Genomic DNA, 15165 nt, shown 5'->3' on the forward strand with positions numbered 1-15165 from the left:
CCTGTTTCCCCCCCCCTTTTTGTTTTTGTCCTAATTTTTTATCTTCTATTATCCTTCATCCCTACATTTCCTCTTTGCTTCTTTCTCACTGTTTGCTATATTTTGCCACTTTATGTAGTAAAAATGGTCTGGGGCAGTACCTTTCTCCCCGTTGGGAAGTTACAGTTACCGACTCCTGGGATTTGGAGCTATGGTAACCCAACCTTACATATTGTCTGTATCGGATACTGCCTTTTGTTAATAAAGGTAAACTTCTTTAAAAAAAAATTGATCATTTTAAGAACCCCCTGTCAGTGGTAAATGGTCTCTCTCATCCCTGTAACTGCAATATAGTTTTTCTGTTGAAAAACAGCAGACTTACTGGGTGGATCAGCAGATGAAATTAGACGAAAGCCTAATAAGGAAAAAAATACAGCTATCACATCTGTGAATTGGCAAGCTGCAATATAATAAATGTTTGCTTTTGAGTTTAATACTGCCTTAAATATAGTGGTCACACCAGAAGTGGCTTTGCAACAGTCCCCAAGAATAACTCTTCTCTCCATCATAGTGGTATTATAACAAGGTGGAAGCAATTGGGAACAACAGCAACTCAGCCACCAAGTGGTAGGCCACAAGAAATGACAGAGCGGGGTCAGCACATGCTGAAGTGCACAGTTCTCAGAAGTCGACAACTGTCTGCAGAGTCAATAGCTAAAGACCTCCAAACTTCATGTGGCCTTCAGATTAGCACAATAACAGTGCATAGAGAGCTTCATGGAATGGGTTTCCATGGCCGAGCAGCTGCATCCAACCCTTACATCACCAAGTGCAATGCAAAGCATCGGATACAGTGGTGTAAAGCACGCCACCACTGGATGCAGTGGAGACGTGTTCTCTGGAGTGACGAATCACGCTTCTCCATGGCAATCTGATAGGCGTGTCTGGGTTTGCCGGTTGCCAGGAGAATAGTACTTGCCTGACTGCATTGTGCCAAGTGTAAAGTTTGGTGGAGGAGGGATTATGGTGTGGGGTTGTTTTTCAGGGGTTGGGCTTGGCCCCTTAGTTCCAGTGAAGGGAACTCTTAAGGCGTCAGCATACAAAGACATTATGGACAATTCCACGCTCCCAACTTTGTGGGAAGAGTTTGGGGATGGCCATTTCCTGTTCCAACATGACTGCACACCAGTGCACAAAGCTAGGTCCATAAAGTCATGGATGAGCAAGTTTGGGGTGGAGGAACCTGACTGGCCTGACAGAGTCCTGACTTCAACCTGATAGAACAGGGAAGGGATCTCCAGCACACAACAGCCTTAGCTCTGTCCCTGTATGCTGTGTGAAGAGGGTCGTGTGCCTTTTTTCCAGTAAGCTCTCACTGAGCTCTGCAGAGTGTAGCTTCAGCTTCCCGCCCCCGGTTTTCTGGAAGTTCAGACAAGCTGTATAAATTCTGCCCTTTGAATAGATATAGAAGAGAGATGGCTTCTGATAAACAGGTACGACGTAAGTAGGATGATTTGTTTCACCTCTGTTTATCACCTGAGGCCAATTACTTCAGTGGGTATATGTGAGGATTTACAGCCACTTTTTAGCAGCCTTTAGTTCTGCTATCGTGCATGTTGGGGACTGAATTGTGTATTTGAGCTTTTGTATACCTTACAAAATTCCAATAAAATTATAATCTTTTAAATATAGTGAATATTTTCAGAATGCATTCTTGCATCATCTTAAAATGGTAGTATTACTGGCTATGTTTTATGCATAAATGTATGTGTAGTTACACATTCAGCACAACACGTTTAAAATAGTATTTCAATAGATTTCCAGAACCAGTTACCTTTTTAGTGTTGTTACATGCTTAGCCTTTTACATCCCTCTTCCCCTCCCCATTTCCCTGAACTTCATGAATTCTCAGTAATCTGATCCCCCATCCTCGTGAATACATGTCCCGTAAATCATAGCGCCACTGCACATGTGTGGCCATTCCAATCCATTTTCAGCCATCTGCAAGAAGCATGCATATTGGTCTTGGACTGTCTGTACCTATTGGTGCAGGCAGAGTCATAACATTAACCTAGGAGCATGCACGTAAGGGTGGCTCCAGTGGGGCTGCATAGGACCCTGCAAGCTAAGGAACCACCCTTACAATGGAAATTGGCACCAACAGTGAGTGACAGAAGAAAAAATATGACAGGGCAAGTCCTATTCCGAGCATCCAATATAGAAATAAATGTGTTTAATATCAATTTAAAAGAGAAGTTTTGGATTTTTTTTTTTAACCACTTGCCCTCCAGAGGATTTACCCCCTTTCCCTACCAGGCCATTTTTTTTTTTAATAAGGCGCTGCGTTACTTGTTACTTTAACTGAAAATTGAGTAGTCATGCAATGCTGTCCTTTTTTTTTTTTTTTTCTTTTTCTTCCCCACAAATAGTTTTCTTTTGGTGGTATTTGATCACCTCAGTGGTTTTTATTTTTTGCGCTATAAACAAAAACAAAGACCTAAAATTTTGAAAAAAAAAAACAATATTTTTGACTTTTTGCTATTAAACATGTTCAATAAAAAAAATCAACTTTCGGCATAAATTTAGGCCAAAATGTATTCTGCTCCATGTCTATGCTAATAATAAAAAAAAATCCCAATACGTGTAAATTAATTGGTTTATGCGAAAGTTATAGTGTCTACAAATGGCGGTATATATATTGGAATTTTAATTTTATACTAATAATGGCGGTGATCAGCGACTTACAGCGGGACTGCGGCAGGCATTCTGACACTGGGTGGGAACTGACTAACTGCCACTGACATCCCCAGTGACACTAATGCAGTGATCAGTGCTAATATAAAGCACTGACACTGTACTAATGACACTGGGCAGGAAGGGGTTAACGTTTGGGCGATCAAAGGGTTAATTGTGTGCTGTGTGTGGGTGTGTGTGTTGTTTTACCTTGGAGACATTCTGTTTTGTATTTCTCTCTGCTGTGCTGTGCAGAGAAATACAAAACCGCATGTCCTTGCTGGCAGGAGAGAGACCTGTGTTACTTACAACACAGGTCTCTCCCCTGTCAGCTGTGCACGGCGAACGCCAGGTGCTGGAGGGGAACCTCTGTCCGGGACCCTGTGATTGACATGTCTAGTCGCCAATGGTGGCGCGGGTAGGGCAGCGTGCACTCCCTACCCAGAAATGCATATCACATATATGTACATGATTTCTGCCACCCTGTAGCAGTAGTTCTACTATAGGGTGGCAGGTAAGTGGTTAATTATACTTAAGTGGATGCTGCATCTGTCCCCTGCTGGCTCGAAGGCTGAGAACTGAGTGATCAGACACCGCTGCTCACTCAGTTCTCCTTACTGCTCTGAGCAAAGAGCGGTGACTGTTAGTCACTCACTGGAGCGCCAGGTTATGGAAGGGGTAGGAGCGACTGGTCAGGCTCTCAGCAGATTGCTGAGAGGCTGAGCCAGCTGCCGGTCCAGGGATCTGGGTTGATCCCGACTTTAAAGTCAGGATCTTTTCCCAGCCTTCTGTGACGTCAGCCGATCGTGGACTTTAGCCAGCTGTTGGCTGATCACAGGAGTGCAGAACGAGCTTTGGTTGTACTTATTTAGCAATCAATCCTATTAACATCCACCTTTTCACCTAGCAGTCAGAGTGCTAGTGCCTGGCATCGGTTCCCTTACCAGTTTTCTTATTATAAGGAACACAGCTTGAAATGGAGGTTAAAGAGCAGGCCAGTGGCAAAATCAGGCATTACAAATGTAGGCCGGCGCAGTCTTGCTGTGGGTTGACCTGGGTGATCAGGTATAGGGTTATGAAACTTTGGAATGCAGATTTAGCAAGTCACCAAAAAGACTGACGTAATCCTAAACGACAAAGCCTCTTTAATGTTCGTAGCTCTGTTTGATGAATAATGTTGGCTGTTTGAAGGTTTGTCAGCCCCCGTCCCACGTGGAAGGAAAGGGAAGAAAATGAAGAATCAAATGTTATTGCCAGAGATCAAGAATGCTGACTGGCTGGCAAGCTGTAACCCAGAGATTGTCCTGCATGATGAGAGCTACAAGAAGCACCTCAAGCAACACTGTAACAAGTGAGTAGATGTGGACAGATACAGAAGACATTTCCATCCTGATTCAGATATTTTTTAGCTTTTTGTACCATGTTGAATTTTACAATTGGAAATGTCTTCTGCTGTAAAGTAGCGCTTAAGGTTGTACATAAATTATTTTTCAGTGAAAGATAATTGAATGTCAGTTAATTTATCACTCTACTTTATATCAGGGTCCTTCTTCGGGTACGAATGCTGTACTACCTGAAGGCAGAAGTGCTTGGGGATGCAGCTGCCAAAGCTCTGGAAGGTGGAAGTTCAAGGTAAGGTCTGTCTCACGGGCTCAAGTAACTAGTATTGGAATATTGATGTTAACCATACATAACATAAACCTGTTGATCCTTCCAGATATTGTGTAAACATATAACTTCCTGCACTCTCTGCTTGTACTGTACACTTATTCAGTTACATTGTTCCCAGTTATCTATTAGGATTACAGACTTCCCCCTCTTATCCCCTATGCTATGGAGAAGGTGTTCAATAAACATGTCCTAGAATGAAAATGCAGCATTTACATCCACTCATCGGCCACTTTATTAGGTACACCTTCCTAGTACCGGGTTGGACCTCTTTTGCCTTCAGAACTGCCTTAATTCTTTATAGCATAGATTCAACAAGGTGTTTGGTCCACATTGACATGATAGCATCACACAGTTGCAGCAGATTTGTCGGTTGCAGATCCACGAACTGTTGCTACAAGAAAGGATGGATCCATGCTTCCATGTTTTTACGCCAAATTCAGGCCCTACCATCTGAATGTTGCAGCTGAATTCGAGACTCATCAGGCAACATTTTTCCAGTCTTCTAATTTTGGTGAGCCTGTGCGAATTGTAGCCTCCGTTTCCTGTTCTTAGCTGACAGGAGAGGCACTGTGACAACTTTAGCTCTGAGAAAATAATCAGCGTCTAATTTATGAAAACAGGCAGGGATCTGGACTTAACTACCTCCCGCCCGCCATATAGTCCAATGACAGGCGCAAGGTGGTTCTCTCGTTCTGATAGGATGTCATATGACGTCCTGCCACTCTCACTGCGCATGCGCGGCTCAGGGAGCGCGCGGCAATCGGCGGTGCTCTGTGTCCCTCGGACACGGGATCACCGATCATGGAAAGAGCCGAAGATATCGGCTCGGTCATGTGATCAGCTGTGTCCAATCACAGCTGATCGCATGTAAACAGGGAAATGCCGGTTATCAGCATTTCTCTCCTCTCGAGCTGTCACGCTGACAGCTCGTGAGGAGAGGAGAGCCAGTAATCGGCTTTCCGCGGAGGGGACATGTACACTGATCATCAGGGCACTGATGATCAGTGTGCCCTGATGATCAGTGTGGCCCCAGAAGTGCCACCTGTCATCCATCAGTGTCAGCTGAACAGTGCCACGTGCCAATGCCCATCAGTGCCACTATGCCACATATCAGTGCATACCAGTGCACATCAATGCCACAAATCAGTGCTCATCTGAGCTGCCCTTCAGTGTCACCCATCGGTGCCACTTATCAGTGCCGCCTATCCGTGCGCATCAGTGCCATATATCAGTGCTCTATATCAGTGCTGCCTTTCAGTGCCCATCAGTGATGCCTGTCAATGCCCATCAGTGCCACTTATCAGTGTCCATCAGTGCATCTTATCAGTGCCCATCACTACAGCCTCATTAGCGTACATCAGTGAAGGAGAAAAATCACTTTACAAAATTTTAAAACAAAAACTAAGAAAAAACTTTTTTTTTCCAAAATTTTCAGTGGTTTTTGGTTTGTTTAAGAAAAAATAAAAAAACCAAGAGGTGATTAAATACCACCAAAAGAAAGCTCTATCTGTCACAAAAAAATGATAAAAATTTCATATGGGTACAGTGTTGCATGACAGCGCAAGTGCCCTGTAGGCAAGTGGTTAAGGAGATTGCCGACTAATTTTCATAAATCAACTGATAATTCAAGTTCTTTATTTGCGCTAATTTGAAGATAAAATAAAAAGCAATAATATGCAAAAATATATATATTTATTCATAATACAAATTGGTGCAAAATGGTAATTAAAATATGATTGGTGATAAATAATAATTAAATCAAAATGGCAATTCAGTTATCTATTCAAAAATAATGGTTACAAATTTAAATTCGCTAATCTTTTCAAATATTAATGAAATGGGACCAACTGTCTAGAAATGCGGCGTAGGAAACTATGAGTAACTCAGCAGAATATGACAAAGACTATGCAAATTGTTCACGTAATCTCTCTACAACCAGATATTCAAAGTTCAAAGTTTACATTGGCATGAACTGATTTAGAATACCATACAGAGGACAATAGCTTAGAATCTATCTGAGGTCAAGAACAAATGTTTACCAAGTTGTCTACTTTGTCATATATACCCAACTAAATTGAAATTGGCTTTGGGGACATTCCAAAGAGAATCCTCCCCTCAGAGAATTGAAATAAATATCATTTATACTGCAGTTAAAATTATTTCAAATCAACTCCGGTGCTAACCATAACCATTATCAGACTAAGTGGTTTATCTGGAGATATAAGTCGAGCACAAATTTCCTGCAGAAAAGTGAGTTACCATGGATATACAAAATCTACACACCCCTGCTAAAATGTCAGGTTTCTGTGATGTAGAAAAATGAGACAAAGATAAATCATTTCAGAACTTTTTCCACCTATAAACTATACAACTCAATTGAGAAACGAACTGAAATCTTTTAGGTGGAGGGAAGTAATAATAAAAAACAAAAAATGTTTGGTTGCATAAGTGTGCACACCCTTAAACAAACGAATACTTTTGTTGAAGCACCTTTTGATTTGATTCCAGCACTGTCTTTTTGGGTATGAGTCTATCAGCACGGCACATCTTAACTTGGCAGTATTTGCCCAATCTTTTTTGCAAAAACACTCCAAATTTGTCAGATTGCGAGGGCATCTCCTGTGCACAGCCCTCTTCAGCTCACCCCACAGATTTTCCATCGGATTCAGGTCTGGGCTCTGGCTGGGCCATTCCAAAACTTAAATCTTCTGGTGAAGCCATTCCTTTGTTGATTTGGATGAATGCTTTGGGTTGTTGTCATGCTGAAAGATTAATTTCCTCTTCATGTTCAGCTTTCTAGCAGAAGTCTGAAGGTTTTGTGCCAATACTGACTGATATTTGGAACTGTTCATAATTCCCTCTACCTAGACTAAGGCCCCAGTTCCAGCTGAAGAAAAATAGCCCCAAAGCATGATGCTGTCACCACCATGCTTCACTGTGGGTATGGTGTTCTTTTGGTGATGTGCAGTGCTGTTTTTGCACCAAACATATCTTTTGGAATTATGGCCAAAAAGTTCAACCTTGGTTTCATCAGACCATAATACATTTTCCCACATGCATTTGGGAGACTTGAGATGTTTTTGCAAAATGTATCCGGGCTTGGATGTTTTTCTTTGCAAGAACAGAACAGTTCCGACAGCACCCAGTGTGCATTCAGAGATGGTATTCTACATACCTTGGTTGTAATGAGTGGTTATTTGAGTTACTGTTGCCTTTCTATCATTTTGAACCAGTCTGCTCATTCTCCTCTGACATCAACAAAGCATTTTCTCCACACAACTGCCGCTCGCTGGATATTTTCTGTTTTTCGGACCATTTTCTGTAAACCGTAAAGATGGTTGTGCGAGAAAATCCCAGTAGATTTTTTAAATACTCAGATCAGCCCGTCTGGCACCAACAATCATGCCATGTTCAAAGTCACTTAAATCCCCTTTCTTCACCATTCTGATGCTCAGTTTGAACTTCTTCACCACGTCTAGATGCCTAAATGCATTGAGTTTCTGCCATGTGATTGGCTGATTAGCAACTTGTGTTACCAAGCAATTGAACAGGTTTACCTAATAAAGAGGCCGGTGAGTGTATATGGTGGTGGGACATTGGAAGGCCTCCCATCCCCCTGTGAGTATCATTCCCTTAGCAGGCGCAGCAAGTATGGCAATCTGAGTCAAGGAGAACAGGGACCTGGGGCTTGGGGGACTTGACTCTCGCATTAATGTTGGATATTCTTCCTTTCACTAACTCATGCCTTGGGCAGCAGGCTCTGGTTCTGATGCAGCATCCCATTTCTCACTCACTCCTTTGGGAGATTCTTCCTCAGGGACCTTTTGTATCTGAAGAGGAATTTTCTGTTGCCTAAAGATTATTGCTCCTGCAATGCAGAGCTTCCTTTGAATTGTCATGAATGGGTTAAGTTCATCACAGTTCAAAATTATAGTGATTGGCTAGAGCTGATCACATGGTAGAGGGTTCTATAAATGATAAATACTTGTGAGCTATTATAAATAAGGTTTTCAGTGAATGATAGGTGATTACTAAATACTAGTGTCATGCGCTAGGTGCGCTGGCACTCACACAAACTCACTAATTAGTGTTCATATAGTAACAAAAATATTAATAGTGCCGCGCTCCTATTGCTATTTATTGTGATGTAGATTCAATCTACTCTCTTCCAATAATTATATATATTGAAACCTCATCCAAATCTATAAATCACTATACTTAGTGGGTAAAAAAATATTATATAGTCACTGTGACAGGTGAATCAAAAAATGGTTATATAAAAAACCTTAACAAATTAAGCTGATATCAATCAAATAAATTAACATTAAAAAGTGTATGAATACTTAGTGCCACTCATCAATCCATCAATATTGTGCAGAAACATATATTGATATTAATGTGCAAGTGCAAGCTTAATAATACATGAATAAATAAAAAGTCTTTTAAAGTAAGTGCAATGTGCAGGTGAATTCCTTATTCCCTTTTTCCTCAGGTGCCTTGTGATCTCCCTATGCGCTCACCTTAGTATTTGCCCAAATAAATTCAGGCAAATAAGCTTTAAATCCTTCCAGGATTGATGGAATAATACTGCTGTTTAGGGTGTTTCCACGAGGTAAGTGTAGATATATTATGGATACTCCTGTACTCTCCTCTCTCTCCTTAGGCTGCTGTTCATAGGTGAGTATTTAAACCAGCTCTATAGGGATCTCCTTGTTCCCCTCCTGGGGTCACCTCCTTCTCATATCCTCCTTTCTCCAGTGTGGGGAATATAAGTCAGACAAAGAAAAAAGACCATGGTGCCTTATCCTTTTTTGTAGCAGAATTTTATTGCTACTGATAATGTTAATTCACAGCATTATAAGGTTCCCTGGTGATCCAGGACAGCGTACACAAATGCAGTTATCAGTGAGTGAGCAAACCTCTTCCTCTGTTTCTCTCTCTCTGCCTGCCTCCGTCCGTACTGAAATCTCCAAGCCCCTCCGATGCAACGTCGTGACGTCAGAGCCCCTCCCCTACGCGTTGCGTCACAGGGTCACGTGACTTCATCAGGGGGAAATGATTGGATGTCACGACTTGCCAATGCATCTATATATATAATATATTAAAATGGCGGCCGAGGAATATATATAGATGCATTGGCAAGTCGTGACATCCAATCATTTCCCCCTGATGAAGTCACGTGACCCTGTGACGCAACGCGTAGGGGAGGGGCTCTGACGTCACGACGTTGCATCGGAGAGGCTTGGAGATTATATTTTTTTACCCACTAAGTATAGTGATTTATAGATTTGGATGAGGTTTCAATATATATAATTATTGGAAGAGAGTAGATTGAATCTACATCACAATAAATAGCAATAGGAGCGCGGCACTATTAATATTTTTGTTACATGGTAGAGGGTGCTGTGATTGGCCCCATGTACCATGTGAGAGTTGAGCCAATCACAGCTCACCAGGAAGAGAAGCAGAGCTGTTCATAACAGCTTTGCTAACAGCGTGATCATGTGATCGATTAGTGATCACATGACCCCCTTGTCCCATTCATCAAGATCTGCATTCCGCTGTGTCTGGGTGGACATAGCTGTCGCGGGGCAGGGGGGAGAGCGCTGTGCACCTGCTCAGGTGGGCAGCTCCCCCTGTGTTGGTACAGCCAGAGCTTTGCCTGTAGCTGTCGCCCTTCCGCGCTACATTGCGGGTGGGTGGTCGGTAAGCAGTTAATTTGCAGGGATTTTCTCTCACTTCCTGTTTGGCAATGGGACAGGAAGTGAAGGGAAATCTCTACAATGGGACACAGGCAGCGAAAAAAAAATCTGACGTTTTAACTCTTACTGGATCTAAAATGCATTCATGTTTTTTTTTTTGCTGATTCCTTTTTTTTCGTGCTGATAATAGAATTATTTATATTCAACTGATTTCTATTGCAGGGAGCTGGATGTAATGTTACCTGATATAGACTATGTAGAAATACCTGTGGAATGGTGGGATTCTGAAGCTGACAAATCACTACTGCTTGGTGTTTATAAGCATGGTATGTATGTCCCCCATTGTAATCCCTTAATCCTGGACTGGCCCTGCTGTACTCAACTTGCATTGTTAAACAACATTGAGATTGCACTAACCAGATGCATAAGGAGATAATGCATGGAGTAATTAAGACCTACTCCTGGTGCTCTGGATATAGGACACTGGAAGGGTGGTCATCTTAAATCTCGCCACTAGATGTCATGTATCCCAAACCAAATGGACAAGGTTCCGCAGATATCAGCATCAGCCACCAAAGAGATTATCCAAGTCATCAGACAGCAAATGGGCAGGAATCGATGAGAACCTTCAAAAAGCCCGGGCTCCCATACTAAAAAGAGCCCCAGGCCAGAAGCTTTGATAGTGTAGTAAGGTTTATTGATGAAGAGAGCAAAAAAACACAAAATCACACTTACAGATTAAGTTAGATTACCGCAGGCCGTCCAGCAATGACCATCTGGGGGGCACCTCTCTGACACATTTCGTGTGTATATCACACAAAACGCGTCAGCAAGGTGCCCCCCAGATGGCCATTGCTGGACGGCCTGCGGTAATCTAACTTAATCTGTAAGTGTGTTTTTTTGCTCTCTTCATCAATAAACCTTACTACACTATCAAAGCTTCTGGCCTGGGGCTCTTTTTAGTATGGGAGCCCGGGCTTTTTGAAGGTTCTCATCGATTCCTGCCCATTTGCTGTCTGATGACTTGGATAATCTCTTTGGTGGCTGATGCTGATATCTGCGGAACCTTGTCCATTTGGTTTGGGATACATGACATCTAGTGGCGAGATTTAAGATGATGACCACCCTTCCAGTGTCCTATATCCAGAGCACCAGGAGTAGGTCTTAATTACTCCATGCATTATCTCCAATCTACACTCAGTATAATTACCACAAGAGTCACGAACATTCTGCTTTATCGTCTGTTGATACATCACAGAAGTCACATTTATCCTGTATGATCTTCACGCTGTGTTAACCTTAACCTTATGCATCATATTTGAGTCGAATTGAGTTTAAGATTACTGATGGAATTTGACCTTAATCTTATGCATCATATTTGAGTTTAATTTTTGGCAATTAGCGCTGCATATCAATATTGTGTTTATCACTTGAAGTTCTAGAGGTTTACTTCCTATGCCAGCTGCTAGCCTTTCCTTCCCTTGTTCTCTCTTTTTTGGTCTTTTAATAGGCATCTAGCGCTTGTTTTTATTTGCTTTCAACATTGAGATTGATTTACTAAAACTGGAGAGTGCAAAATCTGGGGCAACTGTGCATGGTAGCCAATCGGCTTCTAATTTCAGCTTGTTCAATTAAGCTTTGACAAAAAAACCTGGAAGCTAATTGATTTCTATGAAGAGCTGCACCAGATTTTGTACTCTCCGATTTTAGTAAATCAACCCCATTGTGTCCTTTATGGTGACAGATTGGTCATTATTCATTGCGGCTGTGCCCCTTACCCAACACATACACTGAGATGTATCTGGAACATACCACTGAGAACACAAGAGCTGCATATTGTGTACTGCTTAGGAACAGAGGTATGTTGTTGATGATGAAGGTAAACTAATCTTCAAGAGTGGAAGCTTGGGCATGCAGCCAAAAAGCACAGTTGTAATAAATATAAGTGAATATATAGGTAAACTGCTTTACTTGCTAAGAGATGTGCAGTTCTCGTCAGTCTTTTTATTCACACACTAGGCCACACTTCACAGTCTAGTTACTGCTGCAGGCTCCATTTTCACCCACCTGCCCAATGGAGTGTTAAAGGACATTACCACACCACATCAACACAACACTAATGTCTTCATTATGTTTTATTCTTGTAAGCTACCTGAACATTTCATCTTGCAGGGCTTCCTAGAAAGTAGAACATGTTGTGTTGGCAATTTTGTGCAGTGACATAGAGCCAGATAAGCAGTCACTTCATAATAGCATACTCCTAGCTTGATTTCTGCTCTTCGAAAGGGTATGGAATATATAATATAATCCCAAACATCAGGCAATTTTATCAATGGTAATATAAAGTACCTTTTAATAATTTATGACTGAATGTATAGGTAAAGCACGTCTTTTTTTTTTTTCTGAACCTTGCCTGAAGTTCTGATGTAATATTAAATGCATTGGCCTCTATAGGATATGAGCGTTACTGTGCCATGAGAGCAGATCCAGCCCTCTGCTTCCTGGAGAAAGTGGGTAAGCCGGATGAGAGTTCCTTGTCTGCTGATGGAGTTAACGAGGCCAATAATGACCTGGCAGAAAGGTAGGTGACCAAGTGTATGTGACAAATTTTAAAGAAAATGTGGGTCAGAAGAAAATAATTTCGGAGTTGCATGTTTATGACCAGGCCTTGACAAATTTGTTTTGACTCTAGAAGCAAGCTAAAAAAAGTTAGGAGTCAAACGTCAGTACCCTATGTTTTCTGTAGGCAACACTTTTAAAGTCCCCTATAGATCATTAGTTTAGCGTCATGGAGGAGGTCTGGTGCTAAAATTATTGCTCTCATTCCGGCGTGTTCAGCGATATGTAACATGTATCGCAATCTACTTTTTCAAGAGTAGGCGCCACAATGTGTTCTCATACGTTTGTATGTGTGGGGGGGGGGGGGGCTCAATTATTTTTTTTGGGGAGGTGGGGGATGGAGATTTTCTGTGCTTGGGTTTAACTTTAATTTTTTACAATTAAAAATATATATATATATATCTTTTTTTCAACCACGTCACGGGGAGCTGCCCGAATGCTTCCCCTGCATGTCCCTGCAACAGTGAATGGGCTGACAGAACCCCAGGTGCCAGGATGCAATTTCTAGTCGCCATGGTGACCAGATGCTTGGGATTTGTCAAGCCCTGTTTATGACTCCTAATAAGTTAAAAATTGAATCTTTGCACATATGGAGGTGAAATGATGCATCCATGCAGTTAAATAAATTATATATTTATTTATTTATTTTTTTTTGTGCAGATCTGCTACGGAGAAAGAAGAGAATCATGAAGACAAACAAGAAGGCCAGCAGGAGGTGAGAAGATGCCTCTAGTCTCTTGTTCCCCAGTAAAAGCTGTAAACCTAAACTGTCACATGCAGCAAACTATTCCTTGGGTTGGGATTAATTATGAAGCTCCGTCATTTTTCTAAGATTTTTAAAGAACTAAATAACAAATATCCAGTACTTGAGATGGCTTTGCAATGCCAGTGTATATATGTGAGTGTGTTCATACGTGTATTCATGCACTCACGCACACACAGTACATACATACACCGATTAGGAATGCTTGTATACTTGCTTATTAATGCATTTATCAGTACAGTGCATAAATATTGCAGATTTAGATTAGGTGCTTCAGTTCATGTTTACATCACACACCATAATGGGTAAAGACTGTGATCTCTGTGATTTTGACCATGATATGACTGTTGGTGCCAAACAGACTGATTTTGAGTATTTGTGTAACTAACGATCTGTAATTTTCATGCATAGCAGTTTGTCTATAAAGTTTACTCAAAATGTTGAGATAAATATCCAGTGAGTGCTAGTTCTGTGGATAGAAATGCTTTCCATCTAAAGGTCAGAGAAAAATGTCTAGACTGGTTTGAGCTGACAGAGAGACTGGGTAATGCAGATAACGCACAAAAAAAAAATGAAAGGATAAGTTCACCTTTTGTAACATATTACGTGATATACCCATATTCAGGGTGTAACATGTTACAAATACACTGTCCCCCACACCCTGAATATGGGTATAACATGTTAATAAAGGTGAACTTATCCTTTAAGGCTTCCCCTCCCCATGCTACTCACATGTTTGAAGTGTACTAGACACTTGGTCACTCGATTTCTGCTAAAAGGGATGAAAAACCAATCTGCATTCTCAACTGACCCTCCAGTAGAAATCCTGTGACCATATGGTTAGCAGTGTCCTTATACCCTTTATTTATCCATCCCTAGTAAGACTGAACATAGCTTTCTGTGCACAGTTGATGACTTCAGTTTAAACAGAGAGTGCCTTATTTTCAATCATGGCTTATGTTATGTTTAACTATTATATGTATGTTTTGCCAGAACGCAACAGTCAAGCAGAACAGTGAGGAGCAGGCGGACGAGGAGAGCAGCACAGGTGAGAATATGAGCAGTGACCACCGCTGTCATTGCCTTTATATTTTTGACTAGTAGAGAGGTAAATAGTTCTATCACATGATGCACACCATTTGTTTCTTGCTTTTTGTTGCCACGCTGCTGTTGCTCATGTTTCCTATCATGTCTGAAGCCCAGGATAGCCCTGAATCAGACAAACTCTTGTGGCCCGTTGCCTCAGCCTTGACTGCAAGACTGCGAAGACTAATAACTGTATACCAGCGCTGCAACCGCAAGGAGCTAACTCGGCCAGAGATTTTGGCTCCCACCAATCACAGCTATTGGCTGCAAGAGGAGATGGTCAGAAGAGTAGAGATGGACCCTATCATGAAAGAAATGCAAAAAAGGTTTGGCTTTGTTTTTCTCTACCCGTCGGAGACTAGCACATGTTGAAGCTGTCCTTTTTCTACTGTGTATTGTAGAATGAAAGTAAATTGTAAAACAAAAGGTAAAGCCTGATGGGCAACAGATTTTTCTTCTCTTGAGCACTGTTAACCGCTTTCCCGCCACCCTATAGCAGAAATACTGCTACAGGGCGGCAAGGGTGCGCAAAATCATGTATATATACATGATTTTGCATTTCCGGATTGGGGGCGCACGCTCCCTACCTGCTCCGCTATTCGCGGCCTCGGC

The 15165-nt window shown here is 41.7% G+C and overlaps 1 protein-coding gene across 1 annotated transcript in view; it reads left to right on the top strand.

The window, feature by feature from the left end:
* The window catches only part of CHD6 (chromodomain helicase DNA binding protein 6), a 192410-nt gene that overhangs the window by 133913 nt on the left and 43332 nt on the right, over window positions 1–15165 (top strand). The window contains exons 23-29 of the mRNA XM_089673251.1: window positions 3904–4063; window positions 4255–4344; window positions 10308–10411; window positions 12540–12666; window positions 13365–13419; window positions 14461–14515; window positions 14666–14879. Coding sequence (XP_089529377.1) covers window positions 3904–4063; window positions 4255–4344; window positions 10308–10411; window positions 12540–12666; window positions 13365–13419; window positions 14461–14515; window positions 14666–14879 — 805 coding nt within the window. The remainder of the gene's footprint in view (window positions 1–3903; window positions 4064–4254; window positions 4345–10307; window positions 10412–12539; window positions 12667–13364; window positions 13420–14460; window positions 14516–14665; window positions 14880–15165) is intronic.

The sequence above is a fragment of the Staurois parvus genome, unplaced genomic scaffold (assembly GCF_062004578.1).
Source record: "Staurois parvus isolate SC_StPar_1 unplaced genomic scaffold, SC_StPar_1.0 ptg000137l, whole genome shotgun sequence".
Taxonomy (NCBI): Eukaryota; Metazoa; Chordata; class Amphibia; order Anura; family Ranidae; genus Staurois; species Staurois parvus.